We start from the raw sequence: 18691 nt of genomic DNA, 5'->3' as shown, positions 1-18691 counted from the left end.
AATTCAAAATTATATTACTTCATTGATTGCCTTTACAGAGAATAAACAAAATCATAATTCATATTAACACATATTATTTTCAATTGCTTTTGTTCTCCCTGCTTATTCCTTAAAATATATCATTGTATATTTTTCATTTAACATCACTTAGTTAATATCAGGAAATAACTATAGGTTGGGACTACTTTATAATGCCAACACATGGGCAAAGATGAGGGATAGGGCTATACATGTCTCATAAACTATCTAAGGTTAGTGTGTTATCATGGAAAGAGCACTAAACTTGAATTTAGGAGAACCTTTTGTTTGAATTCTGGTTCTGATACTTGGTTGTGTGACTCAGGGCAAGTCAATTAATCACTCTGAGCCTCACTTTATTTGTCCTTTTAGTCTTATAAGATTGGCTTGATGACTGAGCTTTTGAACTTATAAGTATTATAGGAAAATAAGCTAATATATTCGGGGGATAATGGTATGTATGAATCCATAAGTTCATGCAGCAATTAATCAATAATAAAGAATTTTTAGTGAATTACAATTAAAACATAGATGTTCTAATCAATTAAAAACCAAAATATCCTAATATAAAATCAATTGAAAAGAATGAAAACATGTTCATACAAACATTGTTGAAGTTGTATTCTCAAGCTCAATATCCAAAATATTTAAGCTGTTAGTGGTTTTATTGACAAAACATGGCTATTTAGCTTTTATTTCGCTGATACACTTATCTATCTATCTGCACATTATTCCATATAATACAATCAGACTAAACAGATGTGACTGATCTTTTACTCTGGGGAACTTCAGATGGTAATTTATATACAAAAATAAGTTATATATAAAATGACCTATACTCTAAAGAGCCTATTTCTTGTATTGCTTTTCTAGAAGTAGTAATGGATTTGAAAAAATTCCTTTTGCTAAAGAGTAGTCACTATTTATTTTGAAAGCAGATTAGATAGAAATAAGGGCACATATATGATCATAAAAAAATGAAATGAAGTTGGTAAAAATAAGTAGGACTTCAAATTAATGAGTTAATAAGTTATATACCATTCTGTCTACATGCATTTTCAAATAAATAACACAGATTTTCAGTGTTGGAAAGAATCTCAAAATCTATCTGTTATAATTTATATCTTTAGAGGAATTCTTTCTATAATTTACCCAACAAATTATCATTTAATTTTTACTTGAATAATTCTAGTGAGAAAATCTACCCTCTCCTGAGATGCCTTATTTCAGTGTTTTGAACATAATAAACATTCGATAAATATTTGTTAATTTGAAATAAAGCAACAGTTTTTTTATATTTCATCAACTTTTTTCTTTAAGCTTAATTTCCCCAGCGTTGTAGACAATATCATAATGTGAGAATTTCAGAATCTCAGTTGACAGAAACCTCAGAGCTGTCAACTATCTCAGTCAGAATCCCCTGCACACTTTAACCAATAAATAAACCACATTATTCATTTCCCCAACAAACTCTTCAAGTCAGAAAACTTCATGCTTTTTTTCTTTGAGCTGAATATCCAATGTACTACTTTTTTTCTTTATTTTTCAAAAACTCTTATACTTTGTAACTATTGACAACTTCTTCCTCTGTAGAAAGTGAATGATGGAGGTCATTGAATTTGATATATGCTAAAGCATATGCTTTCATAACCAACCTGATAGATGATCTCAAAGTCAACAAAGTTAAAGACTTTCTATATGCAGAATACTGGGCTAGATGTTAGGGGAAGTGCAAAGTTAGTTTGGATATAGCCATTGCTTTCAATGGCTAGTAGGGAAACATTTCCAAAAATTCAATTTAGTCCAATCCAATAAACATTGATTAAGATCTAACATGTAAATAGTGTTAAGAGACTATAGGACATAGTAATAGGAAGCTAGCTTCAAATCAGGAAGACCTGGGTTTGAATTCTATCTTTCCTAAATATTGCCATGTGACTCAATGCAAGTCACTTAAATTTTCAATATCCCCAGAAAATTCCCTAAAACAATGTCAAAGCTCATGAGGACTTCTCTACACCCAGTGAAATCGCAGGTCCAATAAGAAAAATAAAACAAAATAAAACATTGTTCAAGATATTGTTGTGAGTCCTGAAGTTACAAGGGCAGAAATAAAATGGCCTCTAACTTAAAGGGCTCTGCACTTTTACTGAGAAGATAAATTACGTACCCAGATAAATAAAATATCAATGATATCATTTTAGGTAAGGAGGCAACTAGATGGAATAGTGGATACTGTGCTAGATGTGGATTCAAGATCTGAGTTCAAATTTTACTATTTGTGTGACCCTGAGCAAGTCACTTAACCCTGTTTGCCTCACTTTTCTCTTCTGTAAAATAAGCTGGAGAAGGAAATGACAAATCACTCTGTTGTTTTTGCCAAGAAAGCCCCAAGTGAAGTCATGAAATATCAGACATGACTGAAGGGATTGAACAAGAACCATAACAAATTTTAGAGAAGAGAGATCCCAAACAATTGAAGAGAATATGAAAGTGTTCATGGAATCACCCTTGTTAAAGTGTGTGTGAGGGGAGTAATTCTGAGAGTCAGAGATAAAGAACAAGTATACATCAGGCATGGGGAACAATTTTTTGGTTATAGAATGCTAAGCTATGGGGAAATATTTTAATACTCTAGTTGAGTTAGAATGTAGAATGAATGTAGAAAGCAATAAGAAATTAAGCCAGAAAAGTAGATTGAAAAATTAAATTAAAAAAAAAAAAGTTTGGGGGCAACCAGGTGGTGCAGTAGATAGATCACTGGCCTGAAGTCAGGAGGACCTGAGTTCAAATGTGACCTCAGACACTTAACACTTCCTAGCTGTGTGACCCTTGGCAAGTCACTTAACTCCAACTGCCTCTGCAAAAAAAGAAAAAAAAAGTTTGAAGACCTTACATTCTAAAGTGAAGGAATTCCATTTTTATTCTGGTCATAAAAAGGAGTCATTGAAGATCTTGAGGAGTGGCCTTAAAATAATGCAATTGGATTTGTGAGGACTAACTGGAGTGGGAAAAGATTTGAGGTGAGGAGATTAATTGGATTATTCCAGTGGTAAACTCCTGAGAAAAGTAAGTCCTGCAGCACTTTTGATTGAGAGAAACAGAAAGAACCAAGACATTTGGATAGATAGAATTGAGATAGAATTGAAAAGACTTAGCTTAGGCTATGAAGGAACATTTTGAGTGAGAGGGAAGAGTATAGAATGATCAACTTTGTGGCTATGGACTGAGATATCTAGGAGAATGATATTTTCAGTTATAAGATTTTTAGTCTTCGAAGTCTTTTATGTGAATTACTAAAGAGCAATTTCTTTCCTGTTTTATATTTGTTCAATTGATGGAGTTGAAAAAAGTATCATTAAAATTGAATACCTGGGCTTCATGTCATTGTTTGTCCTCAGAAAAGGAATCTATCTTCTTCTTGCCCAAAATATAAGTAAAAATTCCATTTTTATTTTCCTATGCATTTATTTATTTATTTTTGCTGAGGCAATTGGGGTTAAATGACTGGTCCAACATCACACAGCTAGGAAGTATTAAGTGTCTGAGGCAGGGTTTGAACTTGGATCCTCCTGACTTCAGGGTCAGTGCTCTATCCATTGTCCCATCTAGATTTCCCTCCTATGCTTTTTTAAAATAAGCCTGAGATCCTGGATTTTACTGTTCTTGTCCCTAAGGATTCCTAGGCCCAATATCTTCCACCTCTGGACTAAGTTGTTCTTGTCATGTTTGTAAGGCTCTTGTGCTTCATCACCACTTCCCAAAATTCCTTGCTGAAGGCCAAGCACAATACAGATGCCTCTTCCTACGCTAGACCTTCCTAATAAAGTATTAGATACTTGAAGTGGCTTTGTATTAATTTGCATCTTCCCTGTATTTTCTCAAAGGCAGATTTTTTGATTATCCCCAATAGAATGATAGTTCCTTAAAGGCAGAGACTACTTCATTTTTTCTTCCCATAATCAGAAGCAGATACTTATTTGTTGTGAAAGCTCCAGCATATTTTGTTTTTACTACATCAGAGATTCTTGATGACCCTGCAAGAGTATAATATACTGCAGATGTAATTAATTAAAATTTTTGACTATCTTCTTTGAACATCTCTTTGACTAATTTTATTCCCTTTTTGCTTTGGCCTCTTACTTTACAAATCAAGCTCAAGATTCTCATTCTCTGCTTCAAAACCCTTTACTAGTTTGCCTCTTCTTCAGACTGGTCTCTTGTTCCTTTCAGATAAATTTCCTCATTTATATATTATTTTACAAGTTGTATCCACTACTAGTTTGTATGCTCTTCAGGAGAAGGGACTGTGTTTTGTTTTGCCTTTTTTTTTTTTTTTTTTTTGGCATCCTTAGCACTTGGGATAGTGCTAGACACTTAGTAGGTGCTTAAAAATTGCATATTGATTTGACATGACAAAGAGAACTAATTGTGTTGAAATAATTATGTATCTATTCATGTGTATATATAAATATAAAGATATGTGTATGTATAAATTCATGAATTCCAGCACCACTTGAGCAGTCTTCTTTATGTTTTCCTGCATGCCTAACACCGTGTCTTGAACATAAGAAATGTCCAAAATACTTGTTGAATAAATGAGTGTTTCCCAAAACTATCTTCTATTCAGATCACAATATAAAAAATGTCTCCGTCAAGCTTCTTAAATATTACCAAACACTAACCGAAAGGGGAATAGATTGCATATGTATCCTGCATTTCCCAAATGTTTCCTTCTTGCATACATATTGGATTAAATGGCTTGCCAATTTGCCTCTGCCTCTCTTCTCCCTTTCATACTCCTTCCTCATATGTATTTGCTTTTTTTTCATTGAACAATTTAATATAACCATGGACAAGCAGTGTTGCATAAAGGACAGAAGCATGGAATCAATAGACCTGGGTTTACATTGCCCTGGCAAGGCATTTAACCTTTCAATGCCTGGGACAATCTCTAAGATTATAAATTGCAGAGCAAGGGCTAATCTGTATTCATAGAGGGATTTTCACAAAAGAGTTTTCCCCGAACAATGAAACAATGGTCTGATTTTTAAAAATCTATATGAATTCTATTTTTCATTTTTAAGTATCAAATCTGATTGGACCAATACCCAAAGATTTTTATAGTGATGTATAAAAGTAAATTAATATTATTTTCATGTTTGTTCCTAAGGCTGTTGCTCTCAGAGAAGTGAAATCATGTCAATCTGGATTTGCCAAAAGCACATATAAAGAAGGACTTAGTAGATGCCTTGGACACTTTGGAGCCCAGTTCAATTCAATAAACATTTGTTAAGCACTTGAGCCAGTTACTGTGCTAAGTACTGGGGATACAACTAGGAAAAAGAAAATCCCTGTATTCAAGGAGCTTAAAAGTCTAGCAGGGCAAAACTACACACAAAAGGAAGTTGGGAAGGGGGTAAAGCAGAGACACCAAGGTATACATGGCAGGACATTTTATTCCATAGAGTTGAAACCAAGGAAAGCTGTAGTTGTATAGAGAAGTAACCTACAAATCCAATGGCTGCCTTATGTAAAAGAAGGTTTTGGTGGGAGTCTAATACTTCACTCTCCAGGCTTCCAATCAGAAGGGAGAGGAGGCTGAGAGAGAGAGGAAAATATCTGCTCTCTTTAGCAACATGGTGATGAAATTAAAAGATGTTAGTTTATCCTGAGCAAAGCACTTGCCCTATGGAATTGAGACTAAGCAGAGCTGCAGATGGAGGGGAGAGATGTGGAGCTTATGTTCTCTAGAGTTGGATAAATGTGAAGAAAATGAACATATTCTTCTGTCTCTGATTTCAAAAGTTTCATTAGAAAATAAAGTCTAATGGAAAAGAGAGGGAAGAAAAGGTACAAATAATATGAAAGAAAAGAAAAATTAAATCCAGAAAAAAACACTAAGAAGACTAGGGAGAGTTGAAAAAAAAATCTATCTTGGATCTTTAAAGTGTAGTTTTATTATTGTGTTACATGTTCCCAGATAGAACATTATATACATTTAAATTGAAGTTCAAAAATGTATTTTAAAGTCAAATAGAAATTATTTTAGATCAATCACAATTTTGAATACATACTATATTATAATAATTCCCTTGAACAAAGCAAGAGTTGACTATCAGTTTTTAACAGAGCAAAATATGTTCATGTGTTATATATGGACAGAAAATATCTTTTCATGTTCAAGAATATAATCCAGTCTTCTAATGGCAAGGAAAAAACAAATTTCTTTGGGGACATAAACAATCAAAAGTTCAGCTCATATAACCTGATGTAATATGAGTTTTAGGGGCACAAATACCAGTAAAGTCTGTGTGCAATCTTTCCTTAAAACTCACACTGGATAACAATTCAGATTTCTATAGCACTTGAAGCTCTTCACAACAATTGGGTGAGTTGGATACTAAAGGTATTATTCTCATTTTGCAGATGAAAAAAAATTGAGGTACACAATGGTGAAGGATACCATTCAAGATCATATAACTAATATTTGGGATGGCAACTATAGGGGGGAAAAAGCATTGGTTCTGGAATAAGTGAACCTGATTCTAATCTTCCTTCTGGCTTTGTCTACTTATATGACAAATCAGCCTCCTTGGATTTTAGTTTTTATATTTGTAAAATGAAGAGGTTAAACTTAAATGATTTTCCTTCTAGCTCTAAATTAATTCCAAGTAGCTCCTACCTCACAAGTTTGTTATGAAGAGCAGATGAGATAATATTTGGAAAAAGCACTTTGTAAACCTTAAGATGCTATATAAATGTTAGAATTTGTTATAATCATTTGCAGATATACTATCCTACCTCTTTGATAAGGAAAGGTATAAATAAGGAAAGAAATAGCCTCTACATTTTGTTTATTCTTTTTCTTGACTCTTTCAACATTTTAATAATGTACTTCAGTATAGATAGAGGCAATAATTTGTTATTGTTTAATCATTTAGTCATGTTCAACTCTTCAAGACCTTGTACCATACCCTGCCAGGCCCTTCTCTTCCACCTCTTAAAGTTTATACAAGTTAATGTTTGTTATTTTCATGACACTTATCTCTCTCTCTCATCCTCAGCCATCCCATTTTTCCTTTTGCTTTCAGTATTTCCCAATGCCAGGGTCTATTCCAGTGAGTTCTCATTGTGTAGCCAAAGTGTTTAAGCTTCAGCTCCAATATTTGATCTTCTAGTTAATAGTCTGAATGGATTTCTTTAAGTATTGATTGATTTGATCTCCTTGCTATTAAAGTACTCTCCAAAGTCTTCTCTAGCACCACAATTCAAAATGGCAATATGCTATGAGAGCTGCCCTTAGACAGCTCATATGTCATATCTTAAATCTACTGGTTATATGAATCCTACCAATGACTTAACTTCTCAGTGCCCCAGGCAACATTGTTAAGTTGCATGAGTTACCTTTTGAATTTCCAGAAGTTTCTTTATTAGGAATTCCCTACATCATTGAAATTTAAGTTGGAGAAAGAGGAAGGGGGAGAGAAAGGGAGTAAAGGTACAAAAAGAGAGGGAAAAATACACACAGAGAAAAAAAGAGACATAGACAGGTACACACACACACACACACACACACACACACACACACAGAGAAAGATCAAGAAAGACAGACACAGAGACACAGATACAGAGACACAGAGACAGACAGGGAGACAGAGACACACAGAGAGACACACAGAAAGAGGCAGAGTAAGGGAAACAGAAGAAGAGAAAAAGCAAAAAAAAAAGGAGAAGAGAGAGAGATTGATTCTTCACCTTTTTTTTTTTTTTTGAATTATGAATTCCTTTGGCAGTCTGATGAAGCCTTCTCAGAATATTGCTTTTGAATGCCTAAAATAAAATACATAGGATTGTAAAGGAAATCGATTATGTTATCAAGACATTTTTAAAACTAAGTTCATGGATCCTGAGTTAAGAGCCTTTGATGTTAATGGGATCCTAACTATTTTAGAAACTTAACTGGAAGACAATGGTAGTAGAAAGATTCTGATCAAGTATGATGTCAAATTTATCTAGGGAAACTCTTAAACCCTGGTGGAAATGTTTTGATTTTTTTTCAAACATGTAATGTCTGAAGAGAAGGACTATTTAAAAGTAGGACTTTTTCTTTATATCTCCAGTGCTTATCATGATTTTTTGGCATATGATTAGCACTCAATACACTTAATAAATACTCATTTGATTGAATGAATGATTGAAGGTCCCAAAGTTCAACTCCTTTAAGAACCCAAAGAGTGGTTTGAATTAAACACACACACACACACACACACACACAAAACCCACAATATATGATTGTATGTTATTATATATGTATCTTAGTATGTGTATGCATATATGTATTTGTGTACATATGCATATATATGTATACAGTTATATATGCCTCTATATCTCTATCTGTCTATCTGCACCTTAGACTGGAGGTAATTAGTGTTTTAGCCTTAAAGGAAAACTTGATTTTTTTTAAGCCTAATATCTTTATTTTTAAAAACTAAAAAAATTGCATATACAATTGATATATACGTTTTATCTTACCCATTTTCTCTAGGAAGTTTTCTTGAGATGAAGTCAAAGAGAACCAACTTCCTTTTGACATCTTAGCCAGTTATTTTAAATGCTTAGTTGTGAGTAACTGGTAAAATAACTTTGAATAACTAGATAAACAGTGCAGCATTCAACCCAAAGTAATTTTACACTAAGGGGGTGAGGGGCACAGGAAATTTACTCTTTGTCATTTGGACTTGGGTTTGAAAATGAACCTGGGCTTCATTCCAGCTCAAAAAGCCGTTCACTTCAAAAGACTCCTAAATTGTCCCAAGGAGCTCATTTTGGCAGTAGATTATTTGTGTTTGGCTGGGCATCCTAATAGTAAAAGCTGTCTGCTCTGGCAAATGAAGCTTTAGTAGTATTTAGATTTCCAGGTTTTTTTTTTTTTTTCTCCTGATAAAGTTATTTTTTCTGAAAAGCTGTGTTTTACAGTGCTGGTTTGTTTGTTTGTTTTGGCCAAAATAAACAACAACAAAAAAAGAGACACAGAATTAACTTAAAAGCAAGACAATGCAAATGCAGAATAGACTGTTTCATTGCCAGTAGTGAACACGCATCATCATGTCACAATGACCTGCATTTCTGTGAGAATTAAATTTTAAGCAAATTGTGATCTGTGCAGGTTTTCTTGGAGCCTGAGCAACCCTTGTGGCAAAACTCCCTCTTCTCATATTGAATACCAATTGGATTGATTCACTGTGTGAGAGGATTCTTTTTCCTTTGTCAGAAAATGGGAATTCAAACTGAAAAAACAAAAACAATATCAGGGACAGTAAGAGGTTTCTGATGAGCTCATACCCAATTGTCTGTGGGCAATAGCATAAACATGAAAACTAAATGATAGAGATATTATTTATGGAAATAAATGATATTACCATTTTTTTCTACCATCACTTTTTGGGATATTTTGTCGGATTAAAGAACATACTAGCTTTCTTAACTTTATTTTAAAAAACTAAATATGAAAGTACTTTTGCATCCTTAAAAGAAAATAGCGGGTCCCTGGGAATGACTATTTTTAAATGAAGATTCATTTCATATTAAAACTGATTAGCTTGAACATTGTTGTTATTATTATGAATATTAGGGGATGGGAGATAGCATAGTTTACTGTACAGAGGATTGGCATTAATCACAGCTCTGGTTACTAGTCCTACCAACTCCTGATAAAACACTACATTAAGAACTGAACTCCCTAATATCCCCTAGCAGCAGTCTAAGTTAGATTAGAGTTAATGATCAGTATTAAGGGAGGGAACTTTCACACAGGAAATTTCCTTTACAGAACAAATCATGTCTCTGGTTCCAAATATTAGGAAAATGTGTTGAAACATAATAAAGTACTTTGAGTATTTTCATTTTTTGTACCTTTAGTATTTCCATAGTAGATATTGAAGTTATTTCCAGTATTTCTATAGAAAAAAAATTCTTCCATGTCTAAGGCTGTTCATAACTAAGATTTTAATAGAGGTCTGGGAATTGATCTGCAATTTTATCATTGTTATGAATAAATAACAGGCAAGGAAACTCTACCAACACAAATAAGAAACTTCTGTGCACTTTTCAGTCTTAGAGAGTTTCTTAGGACAGTGAGAGGTTAAGTGACCTCCATAGAGGGTCCCATAGCCAGTATATGTCAAAGACAGAACTTGAACCTGGACTTGATGGCTTCAGAGTTGACTCTCCATTCTGTACACAATTTATCAATGCAATAGTTGAAAAAATATTCAAAGATAATATTCCCAAAGGTAATGTTCATATTTTTTATCATAATACTATTGAGATTAAAAACAAATTACATAAATAAAATTGAAAAATAATTGTGAATGGTCAAGGCTGATCAACAATGTACTACTGTAGTTTAGAAACATTGAACAACATTGAAAATATAGCAACTAGGAATCTTGATAATAAACTTTTGAATGTACTCAAGATTGCTTAAACCCCAAAAAGTTTGTAGACAATGAATGGAGATTATTCAAAATGGCTGGAAAATAATATCCTTTGATAGATGCTACTATGTGGCTTCTCTCTCTCCCATCCTTGAACTTCAAATCCACTCCATATGCATCATTCTACTTTTTCCTGTAAGGTTATCTTGTATCTACTTTACATAAATTGTATATCTACCTACACATGTTCATTTCAACTTCTTCATTATAATATAAGCTCCTTGAAGGTATAGTCTTATTGTTAATTAACTGAAAAGTCTGAGGAGAGTTTAAATACATCTTTATAGAGAGGTATAGAAACATCTCTTATTTCTAATGCAAGTGTGTCCCATCTTGAATCAGAATTCCTGAAAACAAATAAATAAACAAATATGTATATGTATTTGTGTGTATGTATGTTTTTGTGTAAGTCATATATACATTTATATATACACATATATGTATGTGTTTAAATATATAGTATGTATATAGATAGGTATAGAGATAGATAGATATCTCACTAATGACCCTATCCTATATTCTAGTTCTCTGTCCTGCCTCTTCCAATATATTGTAGGTCCCTTGAGGGGAACAAATCTGTTTTGTGCATCCTTGTATCATTATAAAATTTAATACAGTGATTTGCACATTGTAGGTATTTTTAAATTTTTATTGAACTTTTGGTCGGATGATTTCCTTACTTTACCCAATGAATTTCTGTTCTTAGAATATTGTTGCTGTTTATTAGCTAGCAGGATTATAATTTTGAATTAAACATTAATTTAGATCTTTGTACCTTTTATTGTAATCTAAACAAATTTAGACACCATAAATATGCCTAACTATTCAAACCTCTTTATCTCTTTTTTTTTCCCTTTTAGAACTTCCAAACTGTGTTTCCACCATTTGCTCTCTTTGAAAAGTATGGAAAACTATATTCAAGAGCTGGAGAGATAGTGTAAAACTGTGTATTTCTACATGAAGAACTCTTCAAAATGTAACAAACTCACAAATCCACAAATAAAATTGATTGAGCTACCATGAATTTTAAAAGCCATGTCATTGTCAGATTCTTTTGTAAAGAAACTTGCTTATTCTTTTAGAATCTAAGCTACTGGAGGCATGTATTTTTCCCCAGAATATCTACTGACAGAGTTATACTCACCTATAATTATATTGCTCTCACAATACTTCAAAGTAGGCATAGAATTAGAACAAAGTGGAAAATACTAATCCATTCTTCATTCTAACAGAAGGATGACATTAAACAATATAGTTTATAAAATACAATGGAAAATGATGATGGTAGTTCCAAAAGTAAAATTTAGTCAAAGCAACTTTTTGAGCATTGAACACTGCATTAAGAATTTAGGATGAAATCAAAAGAAATCAGTGTTTGTTGAATTTAGCAACTATACAGTCTGGTGAGAAAGACCAAAGATACTCACATGCAATTACTTTTACAATACTGAATAAAGCAAAACATTGGTTGGTAAAATTATGTAGTTAATAAGAGTTACAGGGTAGACAAATAAGCATAGAATGAAATTGGTGTAATTAGAGAAAGTTTCCTAAAATGGTTTTGTTCCAGGTTTTAGAGATGACAAAGAATTTGAAGAACATTGTGTGTGTGGAGATAATGGAACCTAAAGATGTGAAGGCAAGTAAAAGAAAGCAATTTTACTTCGGAGCTTCATGTTAACTATCACAGAATCCGTGAATGCATTAACTTCAGGGAGGATGAAACCAGCACTATACCTAGAGAAGTTAGTTATTACCATTTTTTTCTGGATACAGCCTACTATCGGTATCATGAAGGCTCAGGATATGTTCCTCATGGGAAGATTTATCTGCATTTTTTTTAACAAATAGTTCTTGAGACACCCAACAGATATTGCCTTGGTTCATGTAATGTTGGATATTAACCTAAATTCTTTGAGCTTTGTAGCAAAGGAAAAATGGTGTTGAAAACATTGAGGAGAGCTATTTCCTTGTGCTGATGCAGTGTGGTTATGTTAAAAAAAAAATTATGTGTAACAATTCTTAACTACATGTAATCATATTCACTTTTAAGTTACCTATATGAACACATTTTATTCTTGGCTAGAAGGGAAATCATTAGAAAATAGTCACTGCTGTATTTTATAAAGATTAAATATCATTAGTGTGGCAAAGATGATTTCATGTTTTTGGTTATTCAAAGCCTTTTTAAAGATATTCTATTACAGGGGTATATCCAGTGGCTTAATGCAATAATTAAGTCATCCCGATAATAACAGCTAATATTGTTACAATGTATTCCATCTGGCTTGATATGGAATAATCTAAAAAATAATAGGTGCATAAAGTATTACTATATGGTAAGACAAGTGATTTTTTGACAAATGTACCAGAACTTATACCTCCAAATGAATAGCTTCCGTATTCAAATTAACAAATGTTACCTTGGCAGGCTAAACACTTGTTCCAACAATGCTTCCATTGCTCAAAGCATTTTTGGAATGCCTCTTTGGGGATTGGCTTCAGAGTATGTGGCATGTGCTTTTGAATACCCTAATTGGTGACAAATCATCACTACCTCAGAGTCAATTTGATTTGGGGAAATAGCCAATAGTAATTCAAAGCCAATTTTCCTGAATAATATGGGTGGCCAAGGTGGGTTATATCAATTTAAAAGATGCAACAAGTAATAGCAGTGGGTTGCTTATATAAATTTGAAGGCAGTTCCAAAAAAGGGGGGATTCCATAAAGATTTTGAGAAATGGCAGCCTCCTTAAAATAAATTCAGTCTTCCAAAGTGACTGCTTTGAAGAACAACATGAATGGATGTCTAAGTTTTTGTGGTGATAGTTAAAAATCAGTTTCATTATTTTATAGCTAGACATAAATGCACATATATACATATATACATCCTTTAATATTTAAAATTACCCTACTATGTGCCAGGTATTATGCTAAGTGCTTTACAATTATTATCTTGTTTGATCCTCATGACGACCCTGCAAGAGAAGTAAAACCCTATTTTACAGATGAGGAAATTGAGGCAGAGGTTAAGTATCACAGAGCTGATAAGTGTCTGAAGTCACATTTGAACTCAAGTCTTCTGACTCCAGTCCTAGAACTCTATCCATTGTGTCATTTAGCTACACACACACACACACACACACACACACACACACACACACACACACCATGTTTAGAATTACTTTTTTATGTCAAATTATTGTGACACAATTGACAAAGAATATAGTTTTGGGAATGGGATTAAAGTGGTATCTGAAAAAGGAGTGTGTGTGTTTAATGCAACTGATCTCTAATTCCAACTTTAAAGAGTCTTCTCCTTACAAAGAAATTGTTTTTAAAAATGTGTAGTAAGGTTGTTTGGAAGTAGGAATTCATTCTTTCATAAGTTACACTGGTAAAACACAGATACTGGAATTTTTTTAATATAATAAATTTTGAAAAATACAAAATATACATTTTTCTTTTTATTTTCACAATAACCCCCTGAAGTATATGCTGCAAATATGACAACACCCATTTTATAGATGAGGAAATTGATTACAGGATTTACTTGCACCTAAGGCCGTTATGTTGTGGAAAGATTACTGGACTTGGACCTGAATTCAAATACTACCTCTGATATTTACTAATAGTGTGAAGGGAGACAAATCACAATCTCTCTTGGTTTTCACTTTTCCCATCTGAAAATAATAATACTTAATTGATTGATTGCAGTAAGGATCACGAACCAGAAAGAAATTATATTCAAAACAACTATAAAATACATAAAATATGTGAGAATTACCTGGTAATCTACCAAGTAAAGGTTATTTGTAATCTACAAATACACACTCACAATTTACAAAAATACACTTACAAAATGGTCTTTATAGGAACAAAAGAAAACAAATAGGAGAGATATACATTATTCATAGTTGCTAGGGTCAATATAATTTTAAAATATAACTGCATTTGTTATGACATTTAGTATTATGCTGATCAAATTGACAAGGCTTTATAGAATTAGACCAAAAAAATAACAAAATACATATGGAAGAGTAAAAGTTCAAGAATTTCAAGGAATAAAGGAAAAAGTCTAACATCATCAGATTTCAAAATACATTACAAAACAAAGATCATCAAAAGTTTTACTGAGATAATTAAACGTAGAAACAACTGCATATAGTAAACAAATTTTCTGTACATCCAAGAAAACGACTAGGTGAAGAACTTCCTATTCACTTAAAACTATTGAGAAAAGTAAAGTAGTTTGGCAGAAATTAGTCTTAGAACAGCATTTTAAACCATATACTCAACAAAGCTCTAAATGTATGGGACTTTACTTAAAAAGGACTCATGTGGGCAATGAGAAATGTTCCATCAGAAATGGTCAATGAATCACTTTGTTTTGCTTAACTGTCATTGTTACAAAAGAGGTTTCTGTTATAGTGTATTGAAAAATGATAATGATGAAATATCAAAACACTAATAAATGAAAACACTATGGCAATGGTATTCTTTCTCTACATTCTATTTTTATCTAGCTCTGTTTCAAAACTTAATGATTTTTATTTTCCTTGATATAGATAGGATCAGTACCTAGCAGTACTCTTAATAATAATAAAAAAAGTTTAGTGTTTTGCAGTTATTAAAGAGCTTTAATAAATATCAGCATAGCCATTATAGGAATTCTATGAGTTTAGGAAGTAAAGGCAGCATTATCTTCAATAAAAATTATGGTAAAAAGAGGAAGCTGAACTAGAACCCTTTTCTTTTGGCATTTCTACCAGTCACCATTCTGGACCCCATGAAAGCAAGGAATATTTCATCAGAGATGGGAATGTCCTCCTATTTCAAAAGAAAAGGGAAATTAATTTAATTTATGAATAAATCAATGAGTTTAATTAAGCGCTTACTGTGTACGTGGCACTTTGCTAGATATTGGAGATAAAAATTCCAAGAGCAAAATAATTCCTGTTCTCAAGAAACTTAACAATCTAATGGGTAGGGAAGAGGGGAGACAAATATATAAACATTTACAAAATATAATACAAGTAATCTATATCCTAAGTTAATATAAGGTAGTGAAGATGGCCTTAACTATGGCATTTTTTTAAGGGTTAATCTTGGGATAAAATGACTCACTCCTGAGTCATTGAGAAGTTCATAACAGAGCAAGATTATCTAACTAGGATACAATAGCCCTTGTGTACTTGTTCATACAATCATCCTCAAGACACAATCACCCTCATCTCTATCAGAAGAGCAAGTTAATAGTGATTTGTGTTGTATTTGGAAATTAGCTAAATCCAGGGGCTCCAAATCCACATAAATGGAATCTTCCGTCCTCTTAAGTGATCAGAAAACTTTATCAAGGGAAACAGGATACAATCAAATAATGATAGTTACACTGCCTTTCAGGGAAAACTAATTCATGTTGCCATATAACTGACAAATCTTGATTTACCCCAGGATACGAGCAGTTAGAATGATAAAAATAATCCTTTAATTGAAAGGAATTTAAAGGAAGAGAAGGACTCTTTATGATAGAGATGAAGGAGAGAGTGCATTCCAGCTACAAGAACAATCAGCACAACGGTGCAAAGATGGTGTATGTCACCACCATCTGGATGCAGAGCTGGATGCGTTTATCATCCCTCTTTTTACCAACTGCAGCTGTTTGTAAACAATATCTTCTAATAAATATTTTAACACATAAGCAGGGGTATACTAGAAACAATTCAAATTAGTTGACAAGAGGCAATTATTAAATTTTCAGTGTGAGCATTTACATCTCAGAAATTAGAGAATGCTACAAATGAATGTTTGATTTATTGTTCAGTGTTAATGATGTTTATTAAACTTCAAAGAATATTGTAAAGACTTTTTGTGAGGAGGGAAAGAAGGTTATTAAACATCAGTACACCCCTATACAAAGGTACTGGAAGAGTCAGGATTTGTAGCCTGGAGAAGCCTGGTGAAGAATGAAAATGTTGATTAATAACCCTGGTGTCTTCTTTAAAATAGAGATTCTGAAAAGATTAGCCAAACAGAGGAAGAGTCAGAAGGGCAAGGAATATTTCCAGTAAAGATCAGACCTGGAGTGAGCTCCTGGGGTAGAGAGATTAACAAAGCCTTGTAGAGAAAGACTAAAGGGAAATGAGTATATTCTGGAAAGTGCTGATTGGGTGCACTGCATGCATATTCATGTTAACTAACCTTAACTGGGCCCTGACTGCAGCAGGGTAATTCTCACACTCCCCACAGTAGCTATTCCAAATCATCTTTTCTCTCATGAACCTCCCACAATACTCCTTCCCCATGCCCTCATCTCATACTTTCCTGAAAAAATAGATGCAATTTTCTGTGTCCCCTCTTCTGCTCCACTCTACATTTCAAAAACCTGGTAGTGTTATTATCCATTGCTTCTTTTATTCCAATGTCTGATAAAGAAGTAGCTCTTTTCCTACATAGTTCAACTTTTTTGCTTATACTCTGGATCCCAAGCCCTTCTCTTTTTTTCTCTAGCAGATTATTCCCACAATCATATATGAATAAATGAATGAATGAATAAGTAAAAAAAAAAAAAAAAAAAAAAACATTAAGCACTTAACTATGTGTAGCACTGTGCTAAGTGCTGGGGATAACTTTTTTTTTTTTTTAATGGAGTTTCTACTTTCAAGGAACTTACATTCTCATCTTTTCTCCCCAATCTATCCATCTTTTCTATTTTCCTTTTCTGAGGTTACAATCCTTCCAGTATCCACATTTGCTATCTCAATCATCCTTGTCTCTCCTAAAACATATATCTAATCAGTTACTTAATCTTGTCAATTTTACCTCAAGAACAGTAAGAAAGATAAGCCCTTATAGCTTCTCTTCTATACTATTGCAACAGAATCCTAATTTATCTTCCTGGTCAGATTCCTTCTCTTTCAATTTATCCCCAACATACCTGCCAAAGTGATGATACCTAAAGCACAGGTCTGAGTAGGCCATTACCCTGCCCAGTAAACACAGATGGCTCTTTCTTGCCTCTAAAATCAATCAATCAACTGGCTACTCAAACATTTATTGAGCACCTATTTTATGCCATATACTTTATTAGGTTCTAGAAAGAACAAAAATGAAACCATCCCTGACCTCAAGGAATTTAATAGTTTATTTTTGGAAAAAGCAGGTGGAGATCAGGATTAAAACTAATCAGAAGAGTTTACATTTGATCTTAGAAACAATTGGGAACCACTAGAATAAATGATTAATTGGGATATTGACATGGTCAGACATGCACTTGAGAAAAATTGATTTGATAGTTATATGTAAGATAGATAAAATCCCCTAGCATTTTTTTTTTTTTGAGGCACAGATTGGGTTTTTATTCAGGCATGGTTTAAAGTTTATGGTCTCTTGAGGTCTCTTTTAACTCTGAGATCCTTAAATTCTGGGACTGTTTTTGTTTATATTCTAAGGACCTTTCAAGCAATAACATTCTATTGTTTTAAGTAGGCCTACATAGAACTCAGAAGTTTTCTGCTTTCATGGTTCCAATCATAAATCATTATTAGATTTTCACCAGTTAGCAGGTAAAGTCTGTTTTTATCATCAAAAAAGACATTCACTTATATATTTCCTTGAACTACTTCTGTGGGCTCTTAGTAGACAAAATAATGACAATTTTTTATGCTTTATTTCTCTAGCATTTGAAGTTCTTTATAAGCTGACTGCATTGTTATTTTCCAACCTTATCATCCAATATTGTACTTCACAAAGATACAGACAAATTCAACTACTGGCTCTACCTTCAAACTGATCCACTAAACATTTGCTAAACACCAGCTATGTGCTAGGTGCTGTGCTAAGCACTGGAATGTCCTTCTTCCCAGCTGACATTCTTTCTTTCATCTCTATGATTTTGCAAAGGAGGCTCATCATGCTTGGGATCTTCTTTCTTCTTTCTGCTTTGATTTCTTTCACAGCTCAATTCTAATACCCTCTCCAATATGATGTCTTTCTCAATTCCCATAGCTGCTAGTGCCTCCCTCTTTAAGTTTATTTTCCATTAATACATGTTGTCTTCCCAAGTAGAATGTAAAACACTTTGAAGGCAGAAATTGTGTCATTTCCTTTTGTCCTTGAATCCTCAGTAGGTAGGAGGTATTTAATAAATACTTCATGGTTAATTGCTTCAGTAT

At 33.1% G+C, this 18691-nt stretch overlaps 1 protein-coding gene across 1 annotated transcript in view; it reads left to right on the top strand.

The window, feature by feature from the left end:
• Window positions 1-11541, top strand: part of SPATA17 (spermatogenesis associated 17) — a 275330-nt gene extending 263789 nt beyond the window's left edge. The window contains exon 10 of the mRNA XM_051998293.1: window positions 11378-11541. Coding sequence (XP_051854253.1) covers window positions 11378-11458 — 81 coding nt within the window. The 3' untranslated portion in view covers window positions 11459-11541. The remainder of the gene's footprint in view (window positions 1-11377) is intronic.
• Window positions 11542-18691: the final 7150 nt, after the last annotated feature.

This window comes from Antechinus flavipes, chromosome 4, assembly GCF_016432865.1.
Source record: "Antechinus flavipes isolate AdamAnt ecotype Samford, QLD, Australia chromosome 4, AdamAnt_v2, whole genome shotgun sequence".
Lineage (NCBI taxonomy): Eukaryota > Metazoa > Chordata > Mammalia > Dasyuromorphia > Dasyuridae > Antechinus > Antechinus flavipes.
The sequence above is the reverse complement of the archived record's forward strand: the minus strand, read 5'-3'. Positions and strand labels throughout refer to the sequence as shown.